Source organism: Haemaphysalis longicornis, unplaced genomic scaffold (genome assembly GCF_048455015.1).
Source record: "Haemaphysalis longicornis isolate Haplotype H1 unplaced genomic scaffold, Haemaphysalis longicornis Haplotype H1 scaffold_10, whole genome shotgun sequence".
Lineage (NCBI taxonomy): Eukaryota > Metazoa > Arthropoda > Arachnida > Ixodida > Ixodidae > Haemaphysalis > Haemaphysalis longicornis.
Window position 1 is genome coordinate 30,107,994 of NW_027526204.1, and position 18,426 is coordinate 30,126,419.

At 47.9% G+C, this 18,426-nt stretch overlaps 1 protein-coding gene across 1 annotated transcript; it reads left to right on the forward strand.

Annotated features, from left to right (window-relative positions):
• The first annotated feature begins 5,475 nt into the window (after window positions 1-5,475).
• Window positions 5,476-18,077, forward strand: LOC144157671 (Golgi-associated plant pathogenesis-related protein 1-like). Its single transcript, XM_077688480.1, has 4 exons — window positions 5,476-5,658; window positions 9,902-10,039; window positions 14,298-14,430; window positions 17,699-18,077. The coding sequence occupies exons 1-4, from the start codon at window positions 5,491-5,493 to the stop codon at window positions 17,923-17,925; spliced, it is 666 nt and encodes a 221-aa protein (XP_077544606.1). The 5' UTR covers window positions 5,476-5,490; the 3' UTR covers window positions 17,926-18,077.
• Window positions 18,078-18,426: the final 349 nt, after the last annotated feature.

Consider the following 18,426-nt stretch of genomic DNA (forward strand, 5'->3'; position numbering starts at 1 on the left):
TTCATACCTGCTTTCCTCTCGTCAACCGTGCTGTCCCAGAGGTGTTTCCTTATCTGACGATTCCTTAGCTTCTTTTCTAGGCTCTGTATTGTTCGCTGCATGTTCTCGACGTGTACTCCGAGTTCCGCTTGTTTTGCTGCTATCGCTTCCACATTCGCAAGTTTGGACTCAATGGCTTCTAATCACTTCTGCTTTTTTTTTTTTTTGGCCATCTAAAAGTTCCCTCAGCAACTCTTCAGTATTGAATCCAGGATTGGATTCGATATCACCACAAAGCAGTAGCAACCAGAGCAAAAAATTTTTTGCGCACATGTAGGCAGTACAAACGCTGGTAGGACACGTCAGCTGGACAGAACATCGGTTAGAGGTTTTGACCTAAGAGTGCGTGTTACTAACCTGCGTGAAAAACAACAACGGGATCGTCATGGCTCTGACGGGTGGCCAGCTGACGTGCCCACTAAAGGTATCCCGAGGCAGGAGGCTGTTTAAGTAGTCGGGTGGAACGGACGTTGAGTGCGGTGATTTCCGGTGAAGGCTTGCCAAGGCATCCAAGTGAGGCAGGGGACCCATTGCGAATTCTCCGCTGGGCAGGGAAGGGGGGAGTGCGCGGGTGATGCTGCTGCGCGTGTCTCGAAAGGCACCGGCCATCGCTGTCGCTGATAGAAGAATCTGCGTGAAATGAAAAACCACAATGGGATTGTCATGGCTCGGACGGATGGTCAGCTGACGTGCCTGCGAACTCCGCGCGTTCGGGTCGGTAGCCGTTTTCAAGGCCTCCCGTGAACCTGCGCACTCCGATGACGACGACGCTGTCACATCACTCGCAGAAACGTCGGCTCACAGTAGGGCCCTTACACACAGTGTACTTACGCTGCCCTCTGTCGTGAGCCTCCGGAAATGCCCCATCTTCGCTATTTGTCTGAGTCTCGCCATTACTCTCAGAGTTGGCGACACTAACCTTACTTGAGCCCTTCGCAGCGAGCCCAGCTGATTCTTCCTTTGGCAGTTTATCGAAACTGTACCCCTTGTCGCGTAACAGCTGATCTGACCTGTTCGACAATAGGTACCTGTATTGCAGAAGAAGTTGTGGGGATACCGCCGCCTGCGTAACAAGTTAATCAAACTGACCTGCGATGCTGACCTTGGCAATCGGCAGGCGCCCGTTTCGTGCTGCTACGGCCTGCTTCACCCAAACACTGTCCCGTCAGCTGATCCGGTTCAACGTACGAAGGGTGGATCATGTCTACTGTCGCCGCGGAATCGAGAAGAACTCGGCGCGGTTTACCATTGACCACGAGCTCACGTACGTACGTCTGCAGAAACTGCCTGCTATCCTAACTCTGGTGTAGCACGTGAAAGACGAGTTTTCCCTTCTTGCAACTCGCAGCGAAATGCCCCGTCTCGCCGCAGTTGTAACCCGCAGCCTGTTTGCGCGCTTCAAAAGCTTTCTTTCTGCGCTGCTCCTCAGCGTCTGCTCTCATTTCGTTTTCGCGGCCAGTTTCACTATCCGAAAGAACGACTTTGCTAGCCCCACCATCTTCCTGGGGAGCTCTGCCTTTAGGCCCTGTCTGATCAGGCCTTGGCCTGAACCCTTTTGGGCCGTCTTTCGGCCCCTGCGCACCTCGTCGTGCGACGAATTCGTCGGCTAGCTGAGCTGCATGATCCAAAGTATTTACCCCAGGCCTATCTTGCACCCAGAGTCTCAGGTTTTCTGGTAGACGGCGGTAAAACTGCTCGAGACCGAAGCACTCAACTACCTTGTCGTGCTCTCCGAAAGCCTTTGCCTCTTTGAGCCACTCTTCCATGTTAGCCTTCACCTCATAGTTGAACTCTGAGTACGACTCGCCCTCAGCTTTCTCGGCTTCACAGAACTTCTGGTGAAACGCCTCTGCTGACACCCTGTACTTACGCAGGAGGATCGAATTGACTTTCTCGTAGTCCTCCGGCTTCTCCTTTGGCAAGCGGGCCATCACGTCGAATGCCTCACCTGGCAAAAGCGCAGGCAGCTTTTGCGGCCATGAGTCTCGGCTAAACTGGGTCCTCTCGCACGTACGCTCGAAGTTGACCAAAAAAGACCGATGTCTTCTCCTGCCTTGTAGGGTCGTATTAGGTCCCTCATTCGTAACGTAGGTCGCTCAGTCGCCGCAGACTGCGCGATTGGTGCGCTGCTGTCACTCTCACGCCTAGGTCAAGATGCCTAGATGTAAAGACGCTTCATTTCCAGCTCATGCTGTCGCTCCTGTTCTATCCTTCTATCCTCGCGTTCCTGTTTCGGCCTCTTGAGCTCCTGTTCTCGCTTTCTTTCTTCGCGTTCCTCACGCTAGCGCTCAGCCTCTGCCTCTTCAGCCAGACATTTCTCGGTCTCCCTGCCAATGATCCACTCAATACATTCCGACAGCTCATAATCGTCAGCCCCAACAGCGAGTATGGCCTGTATCAGCTCTGGCTTTCACAGCGCGTCTGAAAGATCCAAGCGCAACTTTTTTGCAAGCTCCAACAACTGCGGTTTTTTCAACGCCTTCAAATTCATGGCCGGTCTAGAGTACTGCTTTCCCACTGCTCCAAAAATGTTTTGCACGAATAACCCATGCTACAAAAACACACGCCCTACCAGCTATCCTCAGAAGACTGGTAAAACTCAGTGAAGAAATGTCCCGCACTCACCATTGACCACCGTGAATTCTGCGAAGTCCGAAGCCGCCTCGACGTCCGTGGTGTTGGATCTCGCACCGCTGGCTCCAGGTGTTACGAAGTTGCCATCCTACCGCTGCCAACCAGTTGTTGCATCCGGGAAGGCCGACCCGAGCCGAGCTCTGTCGCCTCCGACATACGTCTGGTACCGTGGTTTGAAGCGAGCGGGCAGCCAGTGTTGTAGCCGTGAAGTCCAGAAGCCGTAGGCAAACGTAACTGTTTACTTGATAGCGAGAGATGAGCCGAAGCCAAAGAAAAATGCCCCGACGGGCGAGGTTCCAGTACAGAGTTCGAGCAGAGCGACAGCATTGATTCACTGCTCAAACAGGAATGAACTGCAGCGCTTGGAGGTCTTATTTATACCCAAAGCGCCAACGTTCAAAACAAGCACTCCATCTAGATTGTGCACACGTCACGATCGGCACAAACACACACAACACTCTTTCCAGAGTTCGTGAGCAGTCGGTAGTAGCAGCGCACGCTGAGTCCGAGAAAGGGTGAGCGGAGGTCTCCGCAGCGGACGCGGGGCCTCCGTGTTCTTGGGACGCGTCTCTGCCTGTTGCATCGGCCCGCCATCGAAGTTTGATCCCGCCGACAGCGAGGCGCTTGTGATCCAGACGTGTAGCGACGCGTTTGAATTGTCGGCTACAAGCGTGAGTCACCGACAGGGAAGGCCGGCTTGAAAGGCGTACATAGTAGAAGCTTCGCCCCACAGCCGAAGAGTATTGAAGGGAGCACAGCGGCGGGCTCATTCGTAACACCGCGCATTTGTTACGGGCCCTCGTCGCCGTGCCCGCGTGCAGGCGCAGTAGGTTCCAGGTCAATACAGTACGAACACAACGAACGGAGCATACGGAGTGCTAAACCTCTCATATGTGGAAGCTATCTTCGTCCCTTACTTGGACGTCAAACCATTCATTAAAAAAACTCCGTCAACTGTGCAAGAAAAGTTTGTATGCACAAGTAGAAAACAAACTTCCCGCGATAACCAAACATAGGCAATTCAAAAGAAAAAAAAAACGAATCTTTCATCTGCGCTCTTTATCGCTTAAAGGTTTGGCCAAAACATTACAGACACAGATGCGTTCTAAGCGGAGCACCACGGCCAACTTGTGCCAAATGTGAAAGGGCTCATTCGGTACTCCGTGCCGTCATGTTGTGCTAAACTCTTGGCACAGATGCTGGTTTTTTCGCGTTATATGCAAAATATACGTACGACACAACCCGGCTAAATAAAAATCCGCCACAAAAATTAGAATAACAGCCAGAGGGTGATTTTTCAGAAGAGGAATTCACGCTGCGCGTAACCCCAGCCCGCCCCTCAGTGACGAAGACAGTGCTAGGGGCTGTCTGTAAAAATAAGCCTATTTCTTCCACCACCATAAACTTTCTCCCCGAGGCGCCCTCAATGAAGGTCCAGGTATTATGTTACGCTGCGAACTGCTTCGCAAACAATTTTAGTCGGAAAAATATTTTTCCCATGCACATTTTCTAGATTAGCCCATTTCACCCACATCTTTGCGCTGTAAACTGATTTTATATGCAACGCACCTTTTCCTTAGCGCTCTTTTGCAGCGTAGCCCTTGCGGTAATAACAAGCACAAGAATCAAGAACTTAGGCACACTGATTAGCCAAGCTAAGGGAGTCTACTATGACTGCGCACAGCAAGTGTTGCACCGAACTAATTATTTCCTGCTTCCTATCCATTTCTTACAGATGGCTCGCTACGCTCAAGCATATGCCTACGCCTTGGCTCGCCAAGGAGTCATGAAACACAGGAGTCGTAAAAAGAAGTACGGGGAGAACCTGTACATGGAATTCAACAGCAACCCTGATTTCCACGTTCCAGGTAATTTAGAGCCGCCCACAAGACTCTTCTTCTGAGTGGCCTTGTTAAAATACTTTGCGGCATTGTTCTTCCTGGTGTCCGGGATGCCAGAGTTGACAACTATTATTATCGTCTTGCGCAGCCGTCTCTTGGCCCTAACTTCTTTTTTTGCTCCATCCCGTCGCAAGGCATGGGGGCTACGTGACGCCCATTTCGTAGCTTTCCTTTTTGCGCCTCCGCTTTAGCCCGGCCACGGCCTCCCTGGTTTGTTTTGCCTCTTCACAGAGGCCACACCGAATGTTGAGACACGAAGGTGAAAAATCTACTTGAGGGTAGTCAAATACAGCGCTGATATAAGAGATTCCGTTGCCTTCCCACCGCAACATTTAAGAAACAAGATTTCGTATCCGCAATCGGCAGTGATGGTGCTGTTCAAATAAATACGCATCTGGTATCTTAAAAACACAAAGACACACATTCATAATGTACTTTCTCCGAACAAAGTGTTGAAATATGCGTGTGGTTGCACCCCCCCCCCCCCTTTTATCAGCCTAAACACGCCAGAGTTTTTCAAGCGGATCGTGATTGGGTTTTGTGCACACGGCGAAGCTCCTGGACACGTTTGAAGGAAGTCAAGCAATGCCGCGCATGCGCAGCTTCTAGCCCGCTACACCGCATGACAAACTCACTCATTCTCGTTTAGAGCATACCTCTGCCAATTTGGCAACTTCATGTATCCACCGCGCCCCCCCCCCCCCCCCTTGTCCGCCTTGCTCTTTGCGCAGGAAAAAAAGCTGTGGACTCCTGGTACGAAGAGATCAACATGTACAAGTGGGGAAATACCTGGCAGCCAGCCTGTGGCCACTTCACGCAGGTCGTATGGAGGACAGCAAGAAAAATTGGTACTGGCATAGCCAAATATAAGAACAAAATCTTCGTGGTCACCAACTACTACCCCCGAGGAAACCACATGGGCCACTTCTTGGAAAATGTTCCGAGGCCAGGCAGCCCTCCCAGCGGGGGAGGCAAAGGTGGTGGAAAAGGCCACGGAGGTGGTGGCGGAGGTGGAGGAGGAGGAGGAGGAGAAGAAGAAGAAAGCGGAGGTGGCAAGAAGGATGATTACATGTATCACGAAGGGGTAAGTGCTGAATTTCGCACCTTCTATGTTTTCAAACATCCGTGATAGACTATGCGATGGATTCCAACACTTTCTAACAAGTAACACGTTCAAATTTAGTTTTTTTTTCCTTTAACCGCCGAATACTGGAACGGATTGTTTGGTAACGCCCTTTCCCTTCCGCTCGAGAGATGTATTGTGTCCATTTCTGATTCCTCGTGATTGTGCTTTTGTTATATTGTTCCGCCGCTCTGTTTTATTAGTGTTCAAACTTATTGTGTTGTATGCTCACTCATGTCATAGCCCCAGGGTAGGGCTGCAGTATTTAAAAATAAAGGAATAAATAAAATAAATAACATTTCTCGTTTCTTTTCGTTTTGCGCACTGCTGTTTCTAAAGGGAGCTTACAAAGACTTACAAGCGGTCCCTGCCAGTCATGTTACCCGCATTCGAATGGTTGCAGTGCTGGCAGCAAGGCTTTCTGCTGTTGCTCTTCAATGAGTTCTATATCCTGATATGCCCAGCGAGAAACGAGATAGTCTTCTGGCACGAGCCCGAAGACTGTCAGTTAAACAAAAGTTTTGAACCTTCGCCTGACCCGAGCCAGATAATATTGTAGTTTTGACACCTTTTGGAGGTTTCATATGACGAATTATAATATAACTTTCGCGCTCTTGCCACTTCTCTCTCACGGAGGAAAACAATATTTCGGTTTTACGCCTATTTTTCGTTTCTGGTTTGCAATAAATCTTACGGGAAAGCTGACGAGCTGATTATCAAGGCTGCCCGTATAGTGCGAGCTTCATCCGCCATTACATCAATGCCTTAAAGGGACAGGCAACAGATTTTTGTCGAGTATATTTTCTTCATCACAAATAAAAGGGCTTTACTTAAAATAACTTAGTCCGAAATGCTTTTGTTGATAGCGCCCTAGAACTTTCTGAAATCAGAATTTTTTATAACTACCAGTGATAGGTGTTCGGCCAAAAGGAATTCTTGCAACCATTACAGTTTGCCCTGCGGCAACGCACTTTTTACTGCACGTTAAATGGAAAAAGGTATTTAAAACTTGTCCCAGGATAAAACACCAATAATATGCGATCTTTCCTATTCATTCATACGGTTTCTGAATCACACGTTGAAATCGACGGAATGGTTCGGACACGTAATGTAGTGTCCAATTTAGACACCACGAGGCACCACCTTTCGGACTTCAGAAATTTAGTGCGAAATTATAATTATTTCCGCCTGTTTTGTTTTTTAGATATTACTTGGGGGTACCCCAGTATATAAAACGCTGGCTTTCATATGAGCCAGATGATATGCACTCCACAAAATCAGTTGTCTGTCCTTGCAACGCATCACTAAGCAGCAAAACAGGTGGAAATGCAGAGCTGCGCGGAAACGGTTCAAGCATGACCGTTTTCTAAACGCGTTCTCATTCTTAATTTTACCGCACACAGCGTGTTAAGATGCTCACAAACCGGTTGACCGTATCGACTCGATTCTGTCAAAAATTCGCCCTTCGAGGCATTATTCTTGCAGAAGAAATATATTGAGCATTTTCGATCGTAACTAAAGGCAAAGTATAAAATTTTCTTCGTTCAGTGAAGGCACCTCAGAGCGGATTGTTTTCTTTAAGGTAAATTTTTAAACGCGTCTTTTAAAGGCTTTCAGGAATCATCGTGTTCTTGAGGTAAACGCGAAATGTGCTTTTATTTTTAAAGCGAAACTTCATTTGCCTCTCTCCCGGGTTCATTTGCCTCTTCCCGGGTCTCTCCCGCGAAAAAAAAGTTACACCATCTTCCCGTAGGGGAACCCTGAGTAGTATGCAAAGCACCCGTGGGGTCGCCTCAAGTGCACATTAGTTTTCAATTCATCGTTTCCGTTAGGTTGAGGTACGTAGCTACCGTTATATTTAGTTTCGTTTCCATGGTAACTACCACACTTTTCCCTTACCGGAACTACGAAATGGGAAATTGCGTTGAGCCCATGGCTGTTTCGCATACTACTCAGGTTTCCCCTACGGGAAGATGGTGTAATTTTATTAGATGCGACGGGGCTATGTCCCCCCCTTGTCGTTGTTGCGCCGTCCACACCCCCACTGCGCATGCTTGACTTGCTGAATGCCCGGTGGTGTCTTACCCTTTAATGGCACCTGGAGCGACAGTGTTACCGGTGTCTTCCTGGGCCGGCCCGAGATGAGCCGAGCATTCGCAGTGGGGATGTGGACGGCGCCACAACAAGGGAGGGACATAGCCCCGACTATGAGATTCAAGATTCAAGATTTATTTCAACATGAAATTTACCATACATTTGTGTGTGTGCAGTTGCTGAGCTAAAAGCTGCAATAGCAGCTTGACAAGGCCCAGCAAACCGTTACATGGCAGTAACGACCATAAAGACAACATAAGAGAACATAAAGACAACATAAGAGAACGTGATATACATAATCCAATATACGGAATTTGCAAAACAACACGACCGTAAATCTGATTAAACCATCTTTCACTTAAATGACAGATTACATACATTGTCGGACTGGTTTTGCTTTCGAATGGAAATTATACAAAATCAATCCCAAACAGCAGAACATTACAGGCAAAATAAAAACCAGGCAGCACATACATTTACAACTTGCAGAGAGGAAAAAACGAAAAGAAAGTCTGCAACTGTCATGATAATTACAAACTTGTCTACAAGGTCACAAAATATTTTCGCAATTCCCGAAAATTAAAGTTTGCCGTGTGCTTATATCTGTTGCTGGAGATGCTGGAGCTACAGTGTTGCCGGTGTCCTCCTGGGCCGGCACGAGACGAGCACGCTTCCCCTTAGAGGGCTCCTGGAGCGGCAGTGTTGCCGGTGTCTTCCTGGGCCGGTAGATGGACGGACGACGGACGACGGAGCCGAGAGAAAGAGATGCTTTGCATCTAAAAGTACTAATCAGGTCTCAGCGGCGCGCAATTCAAGAAATCCGTTCTTTCTTTCAGGGCGCAATAGAGCTCTCACATGTCCGTACCTGCCTGTTTCTCTGCTCTGCTTCAATTATTGGGCGTGCTACATCGCCAGCACACTTTTTTCAGAAGTGCTCTGTAAATAACAGCAATCAATCTGCGTGCCCAGACATGGAGGTCCATACAGCCATCTCGCGCATTCTGGTCGAAAGCGCTTGTTACAATATCACGGTCCCGTAACGAACTGTTGAAGCATCTTCCACTCTGCCCGAATAACTGTCTCCTGCCACTCTCTTGGATATGGCAGATAACACCTTGCCCGCATAGAGCGTATGCTCTTCTATGCTCCACTCCACAGCTTGGTTCCCTAATGACCCCTGAATTCCTCCTTCCCCAATGCTTAACAAGCACACCAATGGCCTTGTTTGCAGCTTCTTTAATGCTTGTGGGAGAACTTCACCGGGCGACCGCAACCTGCTGCCTGCTCTCGCAGTTACTGCGCAACACTGACCTTTTTTGCGCTATGTTCCAAATACTTCCTCGCACAAGGAATGTGCATGCGCTTTATTCGAACAACAAAGTTGTTGATATTAAGGACTGGTAAGAAGGGTAAGGCAGAAGTGATCATCCATACCACCAAACTTCCTGGTGGCCTGGAGCCGAACTTGGAAAGAGGGATGTCGCCACGCGTAACTCAAAACGTTATTTAAACGTGGTCGTATCCGTTGTCTTTAACCTAACCCCGCCTAAAACATGCCAAGCCATGTCAACACGCGATCCTATAAAGCGTTTTACAATACAAAATAGAAAGTGGTTAGACCGACTGGGTCTAACACCCAGGCCGTAAGCCCGACTACTCGGAAATCTACCTTGTGGTCGTAAAAGCGGAATGTCGGGGCCATTTTAATACTTTCTCAATAGGGTAACGCGCGAAAGGACATCACACATGTCTCGTGGGGGCGCTGGGTAGCAAAGAATTTGGAAACACGATGCCAGAGAGTTGCAGACAAAAAATACGCCCTTCTAGCAAGACTTCCACAACGAAGCTTTCAGGCGAAGCAACACTGGTAAAAACCGTCTTAGGAAAACCCCATTTGGTCACCGTACGTAGTGGCTGTCTAATCCTTGACGCCAGTGCCGACTTTTAAATACCGATGAAGATCTCCCCAATGCTTCTATATGCCTTTTGAGACTGTTACGCCAGAAACGCTAAGTAGCCCTAAACTCCTTATACGTATGTGGCTTGCTCTTTTGTGCTGCTTCTTTTTTTGTTTATTTGTTCTTGAAGCGCTCTTTTCCCCGAAACGCAGGTTATCAGGGGCATCGAGCCAACGGACTTTAACGGCAAATTCACCAAAGCCATGCGCAGGCTTCAGAAGCAAGTTTTAAAAGTTAGCAACAAATACAGGCGGATGCACGGTGTGCCACCTCTGGAGCACAGCGAGCAGGTGAGAAAAGTGTTGGTGGCACTGGTCTTTAGGGGCCGCAGACTTACTCGGAATGTACCAGGTGGGTTGTCAACCGGCAGAAATTTGGAGTAACCACTTTTCAAGCTTTTCTTTAACGATTCCTCCTAATGTTAAAGGAGCCATGAAGAGAAAATACAACTTCATTTAATTTGAAAGAACTAGGATTCAGTATCTCACTCAGCTCCATTACAGCCACAAAAGATGTTTTTTTTAACAAAAAAAGCAAAAAGTATTAAAAAACTTTCAAATTTTGCGCCACAGTGACGTGTTATGAGCAAGAATGACGTCATATGGGCCAACAAAAAAAACATAATTTTCAATGCGTTAACTGCACGTTAGCATTCAAGTGATGCAGTCAAATAGAACTAGAGGCCCCATTACAGACGTCCAGTCAAGTGTCGTCAATACAGGTCAGTTAGGCGGCCGCCAATCGCACAAACAAGATTCCGTGACGTCATAAAGTTTCGGGAAATTGGCTAGGGGGTAGCGACTGCTTCACACGTTTTCTATCATATCTCCGTTATTTTTTCGAAGATGGCGATGATATTGGCATCATTGTTTTCAGGACTAAGCAATCTTTCTAATTCATCCTATTTGTGTTTTGTCGTCATGGCTGCTTCAAATATTATTTCTCCATAAAGTCAAATCACAGAGGATGGCTCTCCAAATGACAGCAAGTGAATTTGGCGGAAAACCTTGGTGCAGTCCAGAAACAACAAATCCCCGTGGCAACGTTGTGGGCGTACACACTTTTTAATCTAAAAAATTACTCGACCAGTCTGCCCAGTCTCTAATTATGATGATCGTTTTTGTCTTGTCGGAAGGCTAACTAGGACAAAAGTGTCCTACAAGGTCTGTAAGTGGAACTGCTGATGCCACCTAGCCCTCAACGACATTATTTTGTCTTTCCGCCCACCTAATTGCCGACTTCAACAAAAGTGTACCTCAACCCTATTCACGGCACTACATATTCGCGTCACTACACATCACGTCACTACATGTTCAACATTTTGCGTCAGAGCTTGTTACGCTAGAGCAATGTCCATCTGGCTGAACGCGAAGCGCGTGCTACCGTCTTATACCGGTGCCAGGAACGACTTAAGCACATATGTTTTGTTTCTTTCTTTATCCCGGTCACATTTTAAAGTATCCAGTGGGAACTAAATTGCAATAGGTGAGGCCCAAAAAACAAGCCACCTGTGCACAATCTCAAAGTGTCAAAATGGGCGTTTCTTTTGCATTTGTTATGATTTAATGCGCAGCTTATAACCTCTCACTTATTACCTATGTAGTCCACCCGTAATGCACAGCAGGAAGGCCAACTTTCAGTGACGATGGTGATGGTCGTGGGTGAATTTAAATCAAATTGAAACGCTTCTCCAGGTCGGAGTCAACCTTGGTCCCCCCGCGTTATGAAGCTGACGTCTGTTTGATTGGGCCATTATCCGAAGCAGCTTGGATTTGGAGAGAGGTGCATAGACGTGAAAAATTAGACACAAAATGCACCCCTCTGTCTAACGACTACGATAGTTTAATGCTAGAGAATGTCATATAACGCCCGTATCAATAAAGCACAATCGCAGGGCCCGATAAGAAACAGGTTTTCGCATGAATAGCGCAGTCTTACTTCATACTTTACTCAACACACAAGAAACACTACAGAAATATGCAACTCATTTCTGGGTTGGTTCATTTGCTGTTGGACTTGATTTTGGAAAACTTCGTGCTGCCACATCATTCTCGTTCCGACCTAAGGGCAAAAGATTTAAGTAAATGTTGCGAGGAGGAATGCAATTGTATGAAATTGGATTTGAGTTATCCTGGCAATGCCACGCTAAACTAGTTATTAATTAATTCTAGTACTGGTGTTGCTGGATGAAATTGTGTTACTAGCAAATGAAGCGGAGGACTTACACAAACCGTCCGACATCTACGGTGGAGAAGAAGCAGCATCTCCGAGCAACCATAGATATCGCAGGTCATGGTGTATAACAGCGAATCTGATTTCGCGCTAGTGAGCATTCAACAGACGCCATACCATATCCAAAGCAGCGTGAATTTTTGGGGGTACATCTAAATGAAGGAAGCGCTCATACCTCGTAACGATACGCAAGGTGACTGGGAGGCGAAACGCGGTAATGTTGAAAAATGTACCGCTGCTGGGAACCAGTGTCCAGTTAGTGCGACTAATTTAAAAAGGAGTCATTGTGTCACCACTCGCATTTCTGAATGCTGTAGCACTCGGAAATGAAAGTGTAGTTTCTAGACTTGTAGCTTTGACTTCTAGCCTTAGAATTGCACTTTCAGCTTCGACGTGGACTTTTAGTCTCTGCCGACGTAGACGTGAGCCAGAAGGCTGATGAGCGAGAACCACGAGGAGTACTCGAGAAGACAAAAAATAATACCACTGGTCGGTGTGCGCTGGGCGCCTTCGGAAGCAGTGAAGCACAATGTAAAACATCTTTTAGGGAGGTCAGAAACTTGGACAAACCAATGGGGCACACCGAGGGCAGGAGTGGACGCGCGTCTTCAAAGTGTGGAGGCTCGAAGCCAGGAGAGCGCGAAAAGTTGCGAAAGGATACAAAATTAGTGCAGCCAACTAATTACCAGAGCCATTTGCATGGGAAGAGAGCATACACAGATAGGATGACGGCAAAAATGAAAAAAGTCAATAGGGGTCTGTAAAGCAGGAAAACGAGTGATGAACAAATAGTTTCAGTGCAACACCACAAGGAATTCATAGTTTTTTGTGGCCTGAATGCTCGCCATAGGTGAGGATGTGTATAAGAAAAGATAAGAACAATCGAGCACTTACAAATAAAATTCATCATCCACCCACTCTGTAATTGCTGGAAAGACCGTCAACCTGAAGCAATAGGTTTTAACTTTGCAGGTAGCATTACTGTCCCGTAGGGGAGGTTAGCGAAGAGCGGTTGGAGAGCTGCTAGGCAAAAATGAGGTAGGGCTCCACACAAATCCATCGCAACCATAATTAGTTTTACCGCATAACACGATAAAGATCTCCAGGTGGTCAAAATTAATCCGGAGCCCTCCACTACGGCGCGCCTCATCGCCTGCGTTGCGTCGGCGCGTTAAACCCCACAATCAAACAAATCAAGTTTTACCGCATAAACCGAGAAGAGATATAAGCCGTGGTGTGAAAGGATTAAAAGTAATTTATAGAACTAAGCATGCTAAATGCCCTTCGCCATCTTTCCCGTTACAAAGGGAAACATTTAGTATCACCATCAGCCCAAGCATTACACGCCTTAGTGCTGTACTTTAGAGGATTACGGCATGTCACGAATATTAGGAACGTAACTGCATTAGGGCGACCTAAGGGTCTCGGTGACTACTGTTCATGCAACTGGGTAGCGAATTGAGCGAGTTGGAGTATGTTCATGATGGTCAGCGCAGACGAAAACAGGACAAGAAGATGTTGAACCACAGCACTGACGACAAGACAAAGGACGATATCAATTAGGACAGACGAAGCACTTCGTGTGTCCTCTTGCTATCGTCCTTTGTCTTGTCGTTGGCGCTGTGGTTCAACATGAATCACAACTCGCCCCAGTTTTCACGCTGCTAAGGACAAGAAGAGCATGGACGACACGAGCACCGTCTAGAAACTGAGTTTTTATTAAAAAAACACCTGTTATGTAAGCAAAAAAGGGCAATCAGAAAACAAAGAAAATGCACAAAAACCACAAACGCCTCAAAAGCACTTACGTCAAGCAAACACTTAAAGACCCGACTTGTCTTGGAAGACAACCTCGTCATCTGTTAGCGAAATTGACGGATGGCTCACGCACGTGTCTCCGGTCTTTATAATATTATATGCTCCGGCTTTGGCACTCGAGGGAAATAGCGTAAGCGTATGAGACTATAAAGAGCGGAGACACGTGTGTGTAAGCAATCCGTCAATTTCGCTAACAGATGGCGAGGTTGTCTTCCTAGACAATTCGGGTGTTGTCTAGACAACACCCGAATAGTGGTTGCGTAGCATCAGTTATTTTGAGACGTTTGTGGTTTTTGTGTGTTTCCATTGTTTTCTAATGGCACGTTTTGCTTATATAAAACGTGTTTTTTTTTAATAAATGTTCAGTTGCTAGACAGCGCTCGTGCCGTCCATACTCTCATTGTCCTGTTTTCGTCTGCGCTGCTTATCATGGACTACTGTGCGTGCACGGCACTTGCTGCACGTAACTAATGGCTGCCTTTTTTCCACTTTTCGCAGATGTGTCGCTATGCTCAAGCCTATGCATTCTATCTGGCCAAGATAGGAAAAATGGTGCACAGGAGTCGCAACAAGAAGTATGGCGAGAACCTCTTCTATGGTTGGAGCATGGACCCCGCATATCATGTACACGGTACTGTAAGGCTGTGTACACGCCGTTTTCATTACTACGCCTTCTTCAACCTGTGGATTATTTTACCCAATAACTGCATTGTGCTTTGTCGTGGCTGTGCGCCATTATCTCGTGAAAACATGCTTACAGTCATCGATGAACGCTGATAATTACAGTGAACACTTTTGGGCTGAACTCCTTGTCTGCACATATTCTCCCCTAAATATTAAGTGGATGCTTTCCCTGGGAAAGGAATGGTTTAACCAGAAAACTTAAAGTAAAAAACAGTTCCCGGCGTCTTGAGTAGAATAATATTAACACAGGATTACCTTCAGAAAATTATGATGTGCTCTGATTAAATTGCTTATTTAAGATGTATCTCGTAATCAAGGAGCAATAGTACATGCAGGAGGCAAAACGACCCATTGTGACAGGCGGGAGCGAGCGATCAGATGCTTTGTCTGCTTTATTTACCTGCCCAGAACAGCTTTGAGCATTTCCTGGGCACCCCAAAACTGCCTCTGCTATACAAATTGATAAAATACGCTCCAATCCACGCTGTGAAGGTGGTTGGAAAGCAAAGCTGTGGACGACCCCCACAACAATTCCACATCCGACGTCACTTGAATTCACACACGTGGTTTTAGAAACAGTGAAACCAGAGATTCTGCCAGCCGTTACCTGGGATTCGCGTAGGCGCCGTCCAGAACGCCGCAGAATCGGCCACAGCCGGGTTCGAGCGGCGGACGCCGCCGCGGTATCCAGGCCGTGCCTCGAAAGAAATAAAACGGAGTGGAGCGCCTTCTGAAATGTTAGACAGCAGGACCTAGCCAGCCTGATGTGCTAGTTCGGGGCTACACCACCGCTCGACGCAAGCGCAGTCTCCGAAAGAATCCGGCATGTGAGCTTAGTGATTCCCATTTATACAGATTTAATTGATTGTGGGGTTTAACGCGCCGACGCAACGCAGGCGATGAGGCGCGCCGTAGTGAAGGGCTCCGGATATTTATACAGATTTAAAATAAATAGTTTCGTAATTTTGAGAATTGCGAGAAAGGAGAGGGAACTTTTATAATCGCTATTTATCAGAACCAGTTGCTCCCTTCATCTTTTGTAATACCTGTTAAAACACAACCGAATCGGCATTCAGCAATTTACAAAACGCAGTCCCATTCATGACAAGCAGTGCGCAAAAGGTGGCGTTGCTCTAGCGGCCACATGTCTGTAAATGGTCTCTATATTTTACGAACATACTGAGTGGCGCAGGTACACAACACAAGAAAGCAGGAACGGACAGGCGCTACACTTCTAACAGTTTAATATCAACGACACCAACGTACTTTTATACCTACATCCCGATATGCGAAATAGACGTGCCCACAGCGTCTCTACATTTTGTTTTCCCGCCCTGCAAACCAATGTTTAACGTATCTTTGTCGTACGACCGCTTCATTCCGTCTGGTCCGCGATACCCAGGAGGTGATACCCAACGAGTTAATCAAGCCGTGCGAATTAAGCGCCCAATAGACGCGAAGCTGCGCCAAAACAGGCCCAACACCGGCGCTAGAGCAGACGACAAAGCCGATGGAAGGGTGCTGCCGACGCACCAACTTGCGTGAACACGGGGAACGCTGGGTAATAACGCCCTATCGCTACGCCATCTACACTGTTCTCCGTGAGTGAAAAGCGCCCTCCGCCTCCCAGCTGCGTTGGGAGCATTGAGGAAAGAATACTCAGGAGAGGCCCCTAGCATGCCAATGCATTGCGAAAAGTGTGGAGGAAGTGACGTCATTTTTCTTGAGCCCACAGACAGCGTTGCCTAGTTTTTTACGACTGCAGCGGCTCAATTTGGCCAAATGCCACGGACAATTTTTTACGGCGCTTTGACTCTATCTGCCTCGCCACGCTTGCAACACAGCGCAGTCGCTACGGCAAACGTTTTTACATTAGGTCAGTTTGAAAACTTCGCCGTTGGAGGCGGCCCCAACTCGTATCATGGCCGCAGCGGCGCTGGCGTCACCTCGAGATCAGCGGAGCGAGCAGCCGCCGCCGCCGCCGGCTGCTGCTGCAGGCAAAAGCCTCCCCGCTCAGCGCTGGCGAGAGCCACAGTCGGTGTTTTGCTTCTTGTGCGTTTCTTCATTGTGCAGCAAAGCGAAATTCTTCGCAGCTGAGACGTAGCGCACACCGCCGTGCTGTACGGACCCAAACACTGCTCCCGTCGTCTGCGTTCGCTTTCGCGAGCCGCCCGTACCGCGAAGCTGTTATCAAACCGGAGAGAGCAAAGGATGATGGGAAAGAGTGCTGGGCTCAGTGGGCTCAAGTCATGGCGGGACTCGGCTTCACAAATGTGACGTCAGGGCCTCTCCTAACCTTTGCTTCCTCTCATCGTTGGGAATTTCTTGTCCCGCACGCCATGAAAGAACCGTTGGCTGATAGAGGTAGAAAGCTTTGCTTTAAGATGCAGCTGCTTCGAGATGGCCATAACTGCTCTGAGCAGGGAAATAAAAGAGAACAGCTATTACAATGAAAACTGGCACGTACTACCAAGCTTCGTAGTTGCGACCGCGAAGGAGTGGGTAGCGGCACCCAACGATCCCAATGACAGCAGCCACAATTCATTCCGCGGCTGCGCTGCAAAGTGGCGATCGCGGCGGCCACGCAGTTTTTTCTCCCGCGAGGAATGCCGAAAGCTTAACTTAGGCCAAGGGCGTGTTACAGTATCTAGCCGTCCTAGAAACCGCCGTTGCTTCTCCTATTTTTATCTTACTTTTTTCTCGCTATTCAAAAATAGACCGCTAAAACGACCGCCTTTCATTCAGCACCTGCCGCTTATGCACGCCAGAAAGTATCAACCGAGTGTTTTTGTAAGCGCGAAGCTTTTATTTGCCTCACTGATGGCGGCCATAAGAGAAAATGCGCTGCAGGAAAGCCACCTTTGCACAATGGGAATGCAGACGATGATTATGGGTTTCACAAAGGCACACCACGTTCATTAAATGAAAAAAAATCCTCACACAGTCGGAGGAGTTTGTAAACTTGCCTTGCACTCAGGTTGCATGGAAAAAAGCTTCGCGTTTTAACCGTCGTTCTATTAAGAAATGCGCTTTGATTTCGAATTTCGCACGCGCTGCGAGGAAGCTGCAAGTGCACAAACCATGCTCAGGAGTTGCACGTGCACGCGCACCGCGTTCTCGCTTCGGCACCAGCGACATTTCTTCAGCAAGCAGTCACATGCTTTTAGCGCAATTCTGCCACCTCACCCACTTACCCTTCCCTTTTTTTCCCGCAGGAAGACGAGCCGTGGATGGCTGGTACGACGAAATCAAGCTGCACAGGTGGACAAATGCCTTCCAGTTTGCCAGCGGTCACTTCACGCAGCTTATATGGAAATCAAGCCGGTACTTGGGCTCAGGCATTGCCAAACATAACAATAAGATCTTCATCGTGTCCAACTACGACCCTCCGGGAAATGTACACGGTTTGTTCTTGAAAAACGTCCCCAGACCTCGCAAATAAACGGCAACCACGAGAAGGACAAGGAAGACCGCATGAGTCGGTGTGTTCCACATCAGTCGCGGCGGTTCGACGTGGCACCTGAACCATCCCGACTTCACTCTGGGTGCTTGTTTGCGGTAATAAATGAACGAGTGGGGCTTAGCGCCCGTGAAAAGGACTCATGTTGTGGACTCGTATTGCTGCCGCATGAACGTGCAAAATAGTTACAAGAACAGGCAGATACAACGTGTTTTCTGTTTCGTTGTTTATGTGCGAAGCAAAATCGCTCGGTCGTGTGCACGATTCTGGCTTCAGGATATAATTGGTCCTTTTTGTAGCAAAAAATCTTTGGCAGTCTACAAGCGCGCTTCAATGCCAAGCTGTAGCTTTGTGTGCACTCGTGGCCACGTGATCCGTTTGATGAAGCCCTCCTTCGAAGTTCCGGCGTGACGAAGACGACTTCCAGCGGGTCGTTCCGCATACGTGCAACCTGTGATTCCCAAATAAACAAAACCCCTCCCA